This window comes from Diceros bicornis, chromosome 9 (genome assembly GCF_020826845.1).
Source record: "Diceros bicornis minor isolate mBicDic1 chromosome 9, mDicBic1.mat.cur, whole genome shotgun sequence".
NCBI classification, from domain to species: Eukaryota; Metazoa; Chordata; class Mammalia; order Perissodactyla; family Rhinocerotidae; genus Diceros; species Diceros bicornis.
Window position 1 is genome coordinate 26,373,246 of NC_080748.1, and position 16,200 is coordinate 26,389,445.

Below are 16,200 nucleotides of genomic sequence, written 5' to 3' on the forward strand. Positions count from 1 at the left end.
TTTTACAGACCTTCAAGCTCTTTGTGGAGACACCAGGCTGACAAGACCCCACATGGATCTACCCTAAGAAATACAGAGTTGTTCCTAGCTTCATTCTCACATTCCAGCTTTTGCTAAACAAAGAACTGGTAGAGTTGGTGCTACAGATGTCACAGCACTGTATAACACAAGAGGATAAAACATGGCTTGAAATTCTTCACTGTAAAAGACAGAAGGGCATCCCCGGAATATATCACATAATGTGGCAAAACCTTCTCTTGGCCACACAGTGACCTCAGCAAGGAATCTTCAAAAGACTAGTTTATCGTGTATGAACTACCTACCAGCAAAGTGAATGTATGGATACAAGTGACTTTCTTAGGAATACATGTTTCTACTTAAATTAAGACAGCAAAGGGTGTTTAGATGATGCATATTTTACTAGAAAAGTACTTTCAAGAGCAGAACTCACAGGTAGTAATGATGAAAGCTGTAATAGTTTCAAATTGTGAAAAGCTTAAAGTTATGAGGATGTTTGCTTTCCTTCTCTGTGGCAAAATATTTCTAATACAGATGTCATGATAAACACTTAGACATATTCACTCTTCACTGATACATTGAATAAAAAATGTTCATGGCAAGAGCTTAAGATGAAAGGTGCTTCCTTATAAATATGAAACATTTAATAAAATGACTGACTTGTTCAAGTGTTTCAATGGCTCACTATCAAACAAGACTTCTGTTATAAGTGCTTATAAAAAGAAAATGATTGTGGTAGCCTCTCTACATGACTAGTTTTTATTTTATTCCCAGCACACTGTTGAACATGTTGGAAGAAACACGATTGTTACATTTACTTAAATTTTTGTTATTTAAAAGACTGAATAACTACGGATTTGGGGCAATGTTTCAGAAGAAATAGAAAAGTGGTTCTCAAAGACAGTAACAAAGGGTATGGTTAAACAGGTACGGTTCTGGAAAAAGAAGAGCAAACAGCAAAATACCACAGGAATTAATGCTAGGACTGGGTCTCATCACTCTTACAAATAATTTGTAAGAAGGAACTCAAGAACATCTCCAAATCCACCGATCGCATTCGGCTCTGCTGGCCCACAGTGATACATTCAAAAGGCTGAAGAGGGTGAGGGTTGGAAGCTGAGCTTCAACACAGGCAAACCCATGAGAGTAAGAAAATAATACAAAACATATTAAGGATGACAGGCTCCATGCTATCGATTACAACCCAGATACAAAGATACCTAATGGCCACTGGAACATATTTCCTGAAAACAGTCAACTATATTACTGTAAAAATCTATCAAATCCTGGACACAGACAGGAAAGCCAGCAGAAGACATTATCCTATGCTTGTTTAAACTACAGTACATCATCCAGCGCAGTTTGCAATGTGTACACCAGAGCCCCAGAGACACAACAGAGGAGAAGACCTCGAAAAGCAACTAAAATAATCCAGGAGATGAGGCTGAGATTTAGGGGAAACAAGACTCCGAGACCTAAATCAGGGCTTGGCAAACTACTGCTCACGGGTCACATCCAGCCGGCCGTCTGTTTTTATAAATGAAGTTTTCCTGGAACACAGCCGTGCTGATTCGTTTATGAATTGTCTGTGGCTGTCTTTGCACTACAACAGCAGAGCTGAGTAGTTGTGACAGAGACCATCTGCATCATGAGGCCTAAAATATTTACTATCTGGCCTTCACAGAAAAAGTCTGCAGACTCCTGATCTAAATCATAAATGATGAAATCACAAACGACTTAAGTTTTGGGAATTAAAAGGAAAAAAACAGAAGGCTGGGTCAGAGAAGAATAAACTTATGAAATGCTTTACCCCACACAGAATCAAAAACTAGAACCTTCAAGAATAGGTTTAGATCCATTCATGAATGATCTCCAAGTTGTTAAGGAAGACAGATATTTGGGAGAAAGAAACATGCTTAATTTTTTAGAGGGAGAGAAATAAGAAACAAATGTGCCTATTCTCTTAGTTATAGCAAAACAATGATGTCCACGGCCCCTAGTGCTACTGTCAGAGATTAACTACCGGACTGGAAGAAGTGGTCTGACCTAGAAGGACCTCAGATCCTACAGCAGCTGACTTCTGCCCAGCGCTGTTCCTCCAGAGAGTAAAAGATGAACCTCCTTTGACAATCTGCTGAAAATGGCCCACAACTAACACTGATGCACTTTAAATTTTCTGCCCTTTTCTAAAAGTCAAAGTAATGAATGTTTTTGGAGCCACTGCCACCTCCAAACAGGACTGATACAAAAAAATCCTGAGCATGCTGGCCACCTGGAAGGCAGGGGAAAAGGAAAGTTGTTCAAATCCATGACGTGTCCACTTTACATTGTCAAGGCATCCCTTATTTTGCTGGCTGGAGAATGACCTCGCTGACAAGCTAGTGCGTGTGTTTATTTCCCTGTCTCTGAGCAGTGCTCACTTGTCTGAGATCAGGCCTGGGCCGAGAGCTGCTACGTGTGCCATCAGGTGTGGTTTATGACTGGCTTCTCTACTCTCCAGATCTGGGAGACAAACACGAGCTGCAGCCCACGGTACAGAGGAGCTGTGGGTGGCAGTCTGAGAACATCTGGAAGAGGAAGAGGTTTTCCACTAACAGATCAAGACTACACACAAATGGTGTTGATCATTTCAAGCACAGAAAAAAAAAAGTGTGGTCATCCTTGCTCAAAGGATTCTTTGTGCTACAAAAATCATGCTCTGGATTTTTATGCCAGTGACGACTAGATCTGAAATGAGTTTTAGTTATACACAGAGTATTCCTGGTGATTTATAAAGTTAATTACAGGATCTAGCTAACTCAAGAAGATTTAATTTTAATTATATATCTATAATGTTTTCACATAGGTATCTGACTAAAACCAACTCATTTGTTTTTCACAGCACTTTATTTATCATTCAGGTAAAATCTACAAAAATAAAAAAATATTGATGGACAGCTCAGTACAGTCTTTATTCCACATAACATCACTCCAGGCAAGGTGGATTTAGTATGATTTAAAATATACTAGAACAAACTAAACTTATGTGGTAAAAGTGTAATATTTTTCCAAGTGCCCCAAAGATATCTTAGTCACAGCTTCTTACCTTTGATGGAGGGTTTGGCAATGAAGCTGAAGGTTCTGGAAGCCTAAGGAAGCAAAAAGTAAGAATCATAGTCATGGTTTTTCATAGACAAGCAAACAGAAAGACTGAGCCAACCTAAGACTTGGTAAGTCCTGCTTTCATCCGACAGCTTCACCTCCACATCTTACTGTACAATCACCTCAGCGTAAAGGGTGAAATCTCTCTAAATGAATAAATCTTCATTTCTCTACTTAATTCCTTGTATTGGAATCGTCTGAACTAAGAAATAAAATTAGGGGCTGGCCAGGTGGCGCAAGCGGTTAAGTGCGCGCGCTCCGCTGCAGCGGCCCGGGGGTTTGCCGGTTCGGATCCCGGGCGCGCCCCGATGCACGGCTTGTCGAGACACGCTGTGGCGGCATCCCATATAAAGTGGAGGAAGATGGGCATGGATGTTAGCCCAGGGCCAGTCTTCCTCAGCAAAAAGAGGAGGATTGGCAGATGTTAGCTCAGGGCCGATCTTTCTCACACACACACAAAAAGAAATAAAATTAGAACTCATTTGTTGAAATGGAATTGCTTTTCTTTAGCCTCTATAAATTTGCATTTTGGTGTTGTATTTTTTTTCTTCATAAATGATGAATCTATCATATATTTAAAAGTGAAAATTATTTTAACTGTTGACAAAAAGCCACACAAACTTTACCTTTTCTTCCCTTAAAGAGAAGTCTAATTGACATCCCCAAATCTTTAACCAAAACTTAAAAACTTCAGTGGAAAGAAAAGAATCTAAAAAAATAACGGAGTATAAACACATAAGGTCCCTAACAAGACAAGCAGCTATTAAGAAATCCAGGGAAATATTAACCAAAAGGTATGATTATCAATTTAAAGAAGGCTTTCAATACACTTTAACTACTATAGAAACCAGTTTCCACTAATTGTTTTTTAAACTAGAACCTATGCAATTTGCTAAACACAGCAACTATATCTATTAAAAAGTCATTTTATCTTTATGGATCAGAAGATAAAAAGGATTTATAAGATCAGGAAAAGCTATTAGATCATCACACACATAAAATCTTAACAACAGTGGCTAAAATCTAGAAAATAAACACATTTTTTTTCAGCCTAAGGCAAAGTCTTTATATTATATTAAAGATCTTTATAAAGGAAGGAACACAAATGAAGTCATTCTTAAACCTTCTTCCGCCCTCAAAGATACAGAGCGCGTTTCATCCTTCTATGAGTTCCAAGGGCTGGGCATAATCAAGGTATCTAGTGAACATCTAATGACAGTGAAAATGGTACAAAACCTTTAAATGTAACTTTCAAAAACATTCTAGATGCCATCTACTCTTTCCTTCCCACTTTTATTTCTCTTAGAATGATCACAAAGAACCAAATTAGTTAAGTTTAACTGGGGATAACATTTTAACACAGTTTCCTTGCTAAAATCACACCAACCCATAATTCCAATCCTAACACTCATGAGTTCTTCCAATCAATATCCACTAAATCAATTCGTTGCAATTAATCAATATCCATTAAAAATCATCTCCAAACCATAGAGTCTATGACATAACTCAAGAACAATCTCTTATCAGAAACAGTGATATGATAAGCCATAAAGAAACCCTATTGCTGGAAAACCAAGAAACACAAAGCTACTCCTTAATTATTACTAAAGATGAACAATACTTACTTTAAATATTTAGATAAGTCATCACTTAATTCTTTAGAGATGTAATCAGATATCAGACCATGGGCATAACGAATATAATCCTCTGAAAGAAATAAAATGGAAAGTGAAAGAAAAAAAAATAGTAATAATTATGGTAGTTTTACAGTCAAATTGATCGGAGGTCAAATTCTGTCTCTATCTGGCCTTAGAGACTCACTTAAGCTCTTAGCCTCGGTTTCCTCATTTGTAAAATGGGGATGCTAATATCTATCTGTCAGAGTAGTGGGGTGATGTGATGGATGACATATAAAATAGGATGATATCAAAGTATGAGATAATACAAATACAACAAGGTAGATGCTCACTAAATGAGAATTAAAACACAAACTCAGGGTTTTCTGAGTTGAGGCCCTTGAATACAGGTGAACTTCAAAAATCAGCTGTAACAATATGAAATATTTGTGCTTTTTAAAAGGCTAACCTTTTCTAGATCTGTTTCAATATAGAATCAATCTAATGATTGAACAGTAATGAGTATGCTTATTTAAGAGAAATAATATGTGATATGTCTCTATTAAGTACTTGCTTTATAAGAGTCCTGAACATTATATATACTCCCAAACTAATAAAATGCCTTAAAAAATGTAAAAAAACTAAACTCAGCAGAATGTATAATCATTAATTCTAAAGCATCTGGATCCTCAGTACTAAAATGAAGCTCTGGTATCAATTAAATACAGTTACATAAGACAATAAAATCTGTTTTAAAGCCCTGTTCCTTATTTCAGTATTTTATGTAGAATACTAGGGGATAATCAAACTTAATCATAAGACAGGATAATCACATGGGGATATAAACTACCCAAAGCAATATTCCAGGTTTGTTGCTGGGATATTCATTCGCTTCTTTCTCTTCTGCCTTCAAGTTAAGATAACAATTTGCCTCAGGATTAGTTAGAAAGAGACTGCTGTCTGAACCACCTAAACTCACAAAGTCTTCAGGAAGAGATTTTCACTGCCAACATAGAACTGAAAGTTACCACTGGACCCTTCTTAAAAACTGCTCATGATTCTGGGTTAGTAAATATCCAATGAGTCATGAATAGAAAAAGAAAACTATTTTAAGAAAGCCAACATATTGTTTCTTTGCTTCTTCCGGTAGCATACCAAGCTAAAGATCTAAAAAAAGGAAATAGTGAAAAGAGTGTAAAGCTCACATTATGGTTGGGACCCTAAATGGCAATATGGCCAAGCCTAGACTCTTATAGTCAGAGATTGGTAAAAACACTGGATTCAGAGCAGAAGACCTGGCCTACCAGCGAGGAAGAGTGACTTTGGATAAGTCACTTACTTCTCTGAGACCATGGTCTTACATTTCTAAAATGAGAAGATCTATCTAAATAATCTCTAACATCTCTTCTCCTACTTTAAAAGAAATCTATATCCATCCATCCATCCATCCACCCATCCACCCATCCATTTGACTCGATGCCTTCTCTTCTTTTGTTAAAGCCAATCAAAGACAACGACAGCTAGTAAAGTCAGTATGGCAAGGGCATTGTCCACCACTCCCAGAATGGCAGGAGCCAGCTATCATCTGTATGTGTAAGGTATTTTGAGGTAGATCTCTGCAAATCAGAGACTGCCTGAATTACCATCCATCGCAAACAGGCCATGGTTTCTAGTTTTTATTTTTTTAATGACAAAACTCAGATGTTTCAGAGTTTACACCTAAAACAGAGAAACACTGAATTGGAGCTTGAAGTCAAAAAAATTTCTGTCCCACCATTTGAGAATGTTAATTGCATTATATAGCTGTTTTTATTCAACTATACAGATAAAAATAAGAGGACACTACACTAGAAAAAGTGAAAGAATGTACCACAGTAACCTAAAAGAAAAAAATTGCCAAGTGAATCAATGTTCATCTAAAATCAAAATATTGAGACCTCTAGGACACATGCTTCTTGAGAGTAAGATGCAAACAGATGCAGCTCATTGGGAACCCCGTGCCCCGCGAACAGCACAACAGAAACGTTAAGAGTGTGGGCTTAAGAATCAGACCAGCGCCATTAGCAGCTCAGCTTTACTGTTTACCAGCTGTGTGAGCTCCGACACAGCCTCAGGCTCTCATTGTAAAATGAGACTTACAGGGAGGGTCAGACGAGATAACATGTACACTGGCAGCTTAGTAAAAGGCTTGGCACATAACACACCCTCAATAAATGATAGAGTTGTTATTACTATTAGCGCAAAATAAATATTTGCTGAATGAATAAGTATCAATTACAGAAAGAAGCAATCTATGTAGAAATATTACTTGGTTTTGAATAAAATGCACACCTGCCACAGATCTATGAGACCACATTGGCAAGAATGGAAAGCTTCTGAGACATTAAGATTTTAAAATTGTAAGATAGGCATTTGTACAGAAGCAACTTACTCCACAAAAAAATCATTTCTAATGAAACAATTTACTTACCTTCCTTGTCACTGGAAACTTGGTCACCAGAGAAAAATGCAGTTGACTGTACTCGGGCACCAACATTCACATTATTGGTTTTTAATGCTGCCATAGTCTGATTAACCTATGAAGAAACCAAGAGGGGCATATTAGGGTATTTTCAACTAACTTTAGAAATCCACAACTTTCTAGATGGTCCTCAATCTATTTAAGGGAGAAGTATTTGAGAATCTAGAAATATCTTTACCAGGTATTAGAAGATGAGAGATGGCTGTACATTTGGAGAAAGGTTGAGCAGCAGCAACAGCATTTCGAGATGCTCTCAATACATGGACTTCCTAAGGCCTACACAATATGAGAGGCAGCATATTGTGGTAATTGAGAGCACTGACTCTGGAGGCAGGCTGCTTGGGTTTGCTCTGTGACCATGGGCTAGTTATTTAGCCTCTCTGTGCCTCTATCTGTGAATTGGGGATAAAAATAGTACCTACCTCACAGGATTGTTTTGAGAATTAATTTAGCTAATACACGTAAAGCCCTTAGAACAGAACCTGGCGCAAATTATGTGTAATAATTTCTAAAAAGAATAAATAATATACATTTCCCACTTTCTAGGAATTTAAGAAAGGAAACACAATCATTAGATATAAACTTCACTTTTCTATTCATGCCATTATCATTTGCTAGGAGCAAAAAGTAAACGCCAAGATTCTGCTCAGCACTTACACTCCCCCACCTACATAGGGTATTCCTACTAATGAAAATACCACAATGAATGCAAGTGAAAAGTGAAACGTGGAGGCACTTTTAAAATCTTCTCACTACTTTGTACAGTAGGAGCCTGATTAATTCTACATTTCCACATTCCCAGGCTCCCAGTGTGCCCAGTAACACGATATGACAAATAAACATGTTTTTCACATACAAGGGAGAAGAGAATCTTAGGAATCAGTACTATAACTACTAGTATCCACTGAACTTGCAAAAACTTTGTCATCAATGTCTGGTCTGGTGAGATTCTTAATCAATGTGAAAGTACAATATCCTTAGACCAGTGGCTTTCAAAGTGTTTTGTTTTTACTGCAACTCACAGTAAGAAATAATCAGCAATCCAATACTCAAACACATATATAAATATATGTTTCATAGAGCCATACTTAATACTTGACCTTACTCTATGCTATATTTTAATACATTCTATCCTATCCCAACCCATCTCATTCTGTTCCAAGAGAAATACTGGTTGTGACTTACTAAACTGATTTGAAAAACACTGCCCTAGACTTTATATTAGGTCTAATTCTTAGGATCACTACGATACAGGGTTTGCCTGGAAGATGACCTCTCCTTAGCATCCAGACACACACTTCCTTTAAGCCTGAATCCCGTCTGCCTCAGTTCCATTCCCGGCCATGTGTGAACAATATCAACCTCTGGCTGCAGGACTGACAGCAGCAAATGCACATCAGGCCTGGAATTGTCTGGCTTGGAAGACTCAAATCTACACCAACAAATAGCAAGGACTTCTTCTATTTGGTGGCGAGGATCATGGAGAACTGGGGATGCAGTTAAAGGAAAACACCAAGCTACCTCCAGAGATACATAAGTTAGGGAGGATGAAGAAAAAAGATTTCTTCTCATACTTGGATATCCTTATACAGTTTTCCTCTTTTAGGTGGATATGCAAAACGGTCCTTGGATTCAGACTGACCACATTCTCTAAAGATTTTTAAAAAGAAGCATTAAATTTTTCTCTGGCACAAGGCACTGGAGAGGTACTATACCTTTTTTTCCAGCCACTTTAATGTCTTCTCTTTGCTGAACTTGTAATATTTCTTTTTGTTTACTTCTGGATTAAATTAAAAGAAAAAAAAAAGACAACACAGTGGATTAAACAAAAAATAAACTCATAAGGTTAGATCATACACAAGAAAACAATTTTAAAATAATTTCATAATAGTTTATATTCTTAAAAAACTCTATTTATAAAACTGACAGCATACTTGAGACATTAAAAAAAATCCCAAAACAGAATTAGGGTACCTCAGGTTTCATACAATCATTAAATGAGTGGGAATTTAAGAAAATCATCAAATTACACAAACAAATCTGTAGAAAAGGTAATTTTTAAAACTCAGCCAATAACATGCCAAGCAACTTTCATTTTTCTGAATGATTTTAAGCTCACCTCAATGTTTTCAATGAAAGACTTCCTTTCTAAAATAAAAATGGAAATCCCAAGAAAGAAAATTGAAATGAAATGCAAGTGCCTATGAAGTTCATTTCATACATTTTGGAAAAAAATCTTAACTACTCAGTACCATCCTGGAGGGATTAGTGGAGAAAGAAGAAAAGATACATCTATCTTTTAATGCGTTGTCAATACAACCATAGCTATTTCAGGGGAATTTAGATTTATGGTAGGCTCCATCTGGCCCTTTATGGGGATAAAAGTTTCACCTCTTATAAATTATACTTCCTCCCCTCACAATCCACCAGCTTTATATCCTATGTCATTAAACCGTTATTTCCTCCGTCACACTTCATTCATGGGGTGTCTTGCTTTCTGTGCAGTCAGCGGAAGCAGCACTTTCACTGCTAGCCTCCTGCCTCCACGCAGGAGTTATCTTTGTTACCACTGCAAATCCTGAGGCCAGATGCAAACTCGCTGCATGAGACTCTGTGTGAGCCATCCTGGAGTTATACAAAATGACGTCTCCCCTTCCTCTCCTCCGTAATCACGGTGGGAAATGGGAACCGGTTATTCAGGGATCATTTCCTGCAGTCTGTTAAATTGCTTGAGTTCCACTAAATGGTTTGTATGGGAGAGAGGCTGGCAGTCCCTGGCATTATCTCCTGTACATTTCCTCCCCATTTCAGCCTGTGGTTGTCAATATTGTGGCAATAGGAGGCAGGATAGAGTCAGGCTGGACCTTCGCATCCATCTTCTCAGAACACGTTACTAGAATAATAAAAAGGATTGTTGCAAATGGCACTGTCAGACATTTGAGAATTCCAGTGTCTGCTATCCAGGAGTCAGGACTGCCTGGGCAAACAGCCTGCTATAGAACAAGGCAGGTGAGACTGGACTCAAATCCCTTGGAGACGGTGTCCTACCCCATGTACATTAAGGGGAATTCTAAGAGCATACAGCAACCACTCAATAAACATACGCTGTTGAATGGGATTTAGTCCTGTTCATCACCTGAGACAAATAATCTCCAGAGAAGCTCAGTGCTCAGGTCTCTCTTCAGAATCCTACTTTGACTCAGCTACTCAATTCTCTCTCGCCTCTCCCTCTGAATTTCCTGAAAGAATGTTCTACAACCTGCCGCAGTTCTCCTTCCTCCCTCTCACTCCCTGAGCCCCTTGCGGGCCACTCCTTTCCCTCTTGAAAAACGCTCTTTCAGAATTGGAGACCACAGGCTCTGAGGCTTACTGCTTGGGTTCCTACAAACCCAGCACATGATGTCACCTTGGGAAGTCACTCATTAAATGAGACAAATCTGTACAAATCCGATAGCACAATGCCAGACACATAGGGAATACTTAATATTATTAAGAAAAAACAATGACATGACAATCTGTTAATGATAATAGCATTAGAAACCAATGTATATTCAGGCCTGTGCTAAGTTCTTTATAAACATTTTCTTATTTGATGCTCAGAATGAATCTCAGGTGAAAAACATTACTTGTCCCCATCTTGAAAGACTGGGTTTGAGTGAAGTGAAATGAATTGTCCAAAGTCACAGAGCTGTAAGCAGGAGCAGGGGATTCCTTCTCAAGCTGACTTCCAGCTGTGGGTCTGATGCTCATTTTGCTGAGATCAGTTAGGTCTTCACCCACCTCAGCACTTCTGACCCTGTTCTCCGTGGGAACCACCTCACCTCCATGGTTCTACTAAACCTCCCTCTCTCACTTTTTCCACATCTCTGATGACTTTTCCTCTGATTCTTTTGTGGCTCCACTTCCTCCTGCTCCAAGGCCAACTGTACCCTTCTCCTGGGATGACTTCATCCTGTCTCAACAAAACTAAACAACCCCAACCCGGAAGCCCAAAATCCTGAGCTAAGGCTCTGTGTGTCTAAAGCCAAACTGTTCATCTTCATCCCAAACCATCCTCTTGGTCACCCAGCCTGGAATCTCAGAGCCATTACTCACTCCTGCCTTGCTTTCCACATTCCATCACTGGATTCCACGGGAGGTGGGAAGTGTGGAGAGGAAAGGAGCCAACATTATCTTGTGGGGGACAGTGGGAAAGGAAAAAGCAAAAAAGAAAAAAAGAAGAAGAAGAAATACTGTGTTAGAAATGAGGAGGTTTAGCTTCTTGTGCTGGATCAGTAACTACTTCATTTTTTAAAAAAATCAACTTCATTTAGGAATACTGTTCATATGATTAATACATCCATTTTAAGTGTACAATTTGAGGATTTGGACAAATGTATAATACAGTCACATAACCATCACACCAAAAAGTTCCCCTGAGCCCTTCTGCAGTCAGTTCTCTCACCCAAACTTCAGGTAAATACTCATCTGCTATCATTATAGATTTATTTTTGCTGTATTCTAGAATCTCATAGAAATGGAATCATATAGTAAGTACTTTTTTGTGACCATCTTCTTTTGCTCGACATAATTTCTGTGAGTTTGATCCATTTTGTTGTAGCTAGCAATAGTTCCCTTCTTTGCATTATGGAGTAGTGTCTTGTGTATGGATATCCCACATTTTGTTTACCCAGTCACCTACTGAAGAACATTTAGGCTGTTTCCAGCTTTTGGCTATTTTGAACAAGTTGCTATGAAAACAAAAGGCTGCTCTGAACATTCTTGCACAAGTGTTTGCATGGACATATGTTTTCATAAGTCTTGAGTAAATATCTAGGAGTAGAATTACTGAGTCGTAAGAACTTTTCAAGTGGTTATACCATTTTATGCTTCCACCAGCCACGTAAGTGAGCTCTAGTTGTTCCATAACTTATTAGTATTGTTTGTCTTTCTTTTTTTATTTTAGCCATTCTGGTGGATATCAATGATATTTCCTTGTGGTTTTAATTTACATTTCCCTGGTGACTACTGATATTGAACATCTTTTCATGTGCTTATGGGCTATTCATAAATCTTCTTTTGTGAAGTGTCTGAAGTGGCTTTTGCTGACTTTTTACTGGGCTGTATATCATCCTATTATTGTGTTAAATGAGTTCTTTATCTATTTGGATACATATCTTTTATCAGATATACGTCATGTAAACATTTTCTTCCAACTGTGGCTTATCTTATTTTTTTCTTACTAGTGTCTTTCAAAAAACAGAAGATATTAATTTTGATGAAATGCAATTTATAATTTTTTTTGTAATTAGTGGTTTTTGTGTCCTAAGAAATCTTTGCCTATCTCCAAGGTTACAAAGGTTTTCTATGTTTTCTTCTAGAAGTTCAATAGTTTTCATTGTTGCAGTTAAGTTAGTGATCCATCTTAAGTTAATTTTTCTGTCTGACTGTGAGGTAAGGGTCAACATTAATTGTTCTTCATATGGATATCCAATTTTTCCAGGTCAATTGTTGAAAACACCATCCTTTCTCCCACTGAATAATCTTGACACCATTGAAAAATATCACTTGACTATATAAGTGTGGGTCCACTTCTAGATTCTCTATTCTGTTCCATTTATCTATATATTTATCCTTATGCCAATGCTACACTTCCTTGATTATTGTAGCTTTATAGTAAGTCTTGAAATCAGGTTAAGTTCTCCAACTTTGTTCTTCTTTTTCAAAATTATTTTAGCCATTGTAGGTCTTTTGTACTGTCATATAAATTCTAGAATCAGCTTATCAGTTTCTACCAAAAAAAAAAGTTTCCTGCTACGGCATTATATTAAATCTATAGATCAATTTGGAGAGAATGGACATCTTAACAATATTGAGTCTTCCAATTCATGAACATGATATATATGTTGTATCTCTCTATTTATTTAATTCTTCTTGAATTTCTCTCAGCAATGTTTTGTAATGTTCACTGTACTAGTCTTGCACATATTGTATAATTTTTATCCCTAGAACTTCCTGATTTTTGATGATACTATAAATGGTATGTTTTTATTCCATTGTCCAGTTGTTCACTGCTAGCACATAGAAATACACTTAATTTTTGTATATTGACCTTGTATCCAGAGACATCGTTTATTAGTTGTAGTGAGTTTTTTTAATAGTTTCCTTTGGGCTTTTTACATACATGACCATATTGTTTATGAATAAAGACAGTTTTACTATTTACTTTCAAATCTATATACCTTTTATCTTTTTTTCTTGTCTTATCGAACCTGCTAGGACTTCTACTACAATTGTAAACAGAAGTAGCGAGAGCAGACATCCTCATCTTATACCAAATCTTAGAAGAAAAGTGTGTTTAGTCTTTTACAATGAAGTACGACGTTAGCTTAGGTTTGTCATAGATGCCCTTTAGCAGATTGAGGAAGCTCCCTTCTATTTCTAATTTGCTGAGAGTTTGTATTATTACTGAATTTTGTCAAACACTTTTTCTGTATCTATTGAGATGATCATACAGTTTTCCTTTTGTCATATGTAAATATGATGAATTATATTGATGGATTTTCTAATGTTCAATCAACTTTGCATTCCTGTGATAACCATCCCCACTCCCCCGGTTACAATCTATTATCCTTTTTATATATTTGATTTGCTAATATTTTGTTAAGGATTTTTCAGTCTATGATCATAAGGGATATTGGCTTAGTTTTCTTTTAGTAATAATTTTGATTTTGGTACTGGGGTAACTCTTGTTTCATAAAATTAGTTGGGAAAGATTCCTTCCTCATCTAATTTCTGAAAGAGTTTGAGTAAGTATCATTATTTTTCCATAAAGTATGGTAGAATTCACCAGTGAAGTCAGCTAATCCTGGAGTGTTTTTCCCTAGGAAGTTTCTTAATTATCAATTTATTTTTAATTAAACACTCCCTGGACAAGATGATCACTAAGAAACACTCCTGTTGAATATCCCAGAATGCTACACAATGACCAAGTGCAAAAACTACTCCTTAATTTTCAAATATACAATGTTTGATAAGCAAGGAAGTTTAGAATATTCACAAAGGCCATGGATTACCCAAAATTATGAAAAATACCATAACATGTTCATTTGTGTCCTAAATTTAACATTTGTGAGAGTTAGTGAGTTAGATACTATGTGCATATGCTGGAAAAAACCTTTCCCTAATGTGTCTGGTGCCTATAAAACTGGTCTCAAACATCTGGAAAGACTGGATTTACAAAATAAAGATGGAATAAAAGTAAGTCCACAATTAAATAACATGTTCGGCAATTGGGTAATCGGTTCACAAACTTGAATTTCCCTGATGTATTGTTGAACAAACTGCCTAGAGCACATTTTCACATCTACTTTCTCAATGTTTTCCACAACTGAGAAACTCATATGGTCTCTTTTTTTCCCTGCCTCCTGGGGATAGAAACTTGGCAACTGTACTTGGGGTACTTTAATCAGGTAAGTTTTCTGGCTCTTCCCGTTAATCACATCGGACAGCACGGTGCAGTTTTTGCCTGCAATATGCAAAAGAGTGTTATACTCAAGATCAAGTTCATAACCCTCTGTTAGTCCTTTCCCCTGTCATCTCTCCACTGAATGTGAGCTTCTTTGGTAAGAAATGTGCTGAGCCCCAGAACTAGCAAACAGAGACACATCATTTCCTTCACTAATAAAACAGGCGGTGCTAAGTCAGGTCACTGCCACCATCATTCAGGACACAAACAAGCATGGCTGGGTTTATTCAGCAGGGAGAAGCCAAGAGGGGAAGGTTCTCATAAACCCAGCAGGCTGTCCCAGATCTCTAATGCTGTAGACTTTGGAGACAGCATCTGGAGTCTAATATCAAAATAGCTGGCTGGGGAATTTGAGTATTTCAGGTTTACTCTATCTGCACAGTGCCTGTGGAGAGGACGGAAGTCAAAACATCAGCTTTCTTCTTGACCTTTGCTTCCTGTCCTGGATACTACCTGACTACTCCTTAACAGTCCTCTTTCTTACTCAAAAATCCCAGCAATAAAATACAGAGAAATGGAAGCAAACACTAACTTACAAATGGACAACAATCCAAATTCAAACAAGCAGCCAGTACCCAAGGCAATAACAGAGGGCACTGCTGGGATGAGAAGAATAGTCTTTTCCTTAAGCTATCACAGTTCTCTCTGTCTTCCTTCCTGTCTCTCTCTTTTTGCCTCATAAAGGGAAATTTAAATCTTGTATAGATTTTAAAAAAATATATTTCTATTTAAGATTAAAAAAAATTATTTCTATTTTCACATGAGACAACACCCAAAGACTCTAACAGAGTATTTTGGAAATGTTACACAGTTGCAAGAAGGAAGGGAAAGAGTTGCCATCAGATAGACAGACACGGGCTCAAATCCTGTTTCTACCACTTCACGTTCTATGATGTTAGTCAACTTACTTAAACTCTTTGAGCCTCAGTTTCCTCACTTGTAAAAATGCAGGTTATAATAATAACGAAAGGGAATTACTGCAAGGATTCAGTAATATATGTAAAACAAGCATAGAGATGGTATACAGTACTTTCTCAATATATAGTAGATATTTTTATTATTCAATTATCTCCATTCTCTTACTTAAACCACTTGACTATATATTAATCAATGGACCATCAAACAAATGTGTATTGGTCACTTACTACATACCTAGAACTTAAACATCAGCAAAGAATTAAGTATTTCTAATTCAGAAGCCTTAATAGTGCTAACATTTATTGAGCATTTTCTATATACCCAGCACTCTCTGGACATTGATTTACTTGCATTATTTCATTAAATTCCTGAAGCATCTCTTTGTGGTAGATACTAGATACTATTAACTGCAATGCTTAAATAATGGTTATATGATGGTCATTCAGAAATCTCAACACTATAAAGCTAAGAGAATGAAA

At 37.1% G+C, this 16,200-nt stretch overlaps 1 protein-coding gene across 3 annotated transcripts in view; it reads right to left on the reverse strand.

Moving 5' to 3' along the window:
- RNASEH2B (ribonuclease H2 subunit B) overlaps positions 1-16,200 on the reverse strand; it is a 75,583-nt gene that overhangs the window by 25,315 nt on the left and 34,068 nt on the right. For all 3 annotated transcript variants that reach the window (XM_058548116.1, XM_058548114.1, XM_058548115.1), the window contains 4 exons: positions 9,012-9,076; positions 7,246-7,351; positions 4,785-4,866; positions 3,104-3,146 (listed from right to left, as the gene is read on the reverse strand). In XM_058548116.1, coding sequence (XP_058404099.1) covers positions 3,104-3,146; positions 4,785-4,866; positions 7,246-7,351; positions 9,012-9,076 — 296 coding nt within the window. The remainder of the gene's footprint in view (positions 1-3,103; positions 3,147-4,784; positions 4,867-7,245; positions 7,352-9,011; positions 9,077-16,200) is intronic.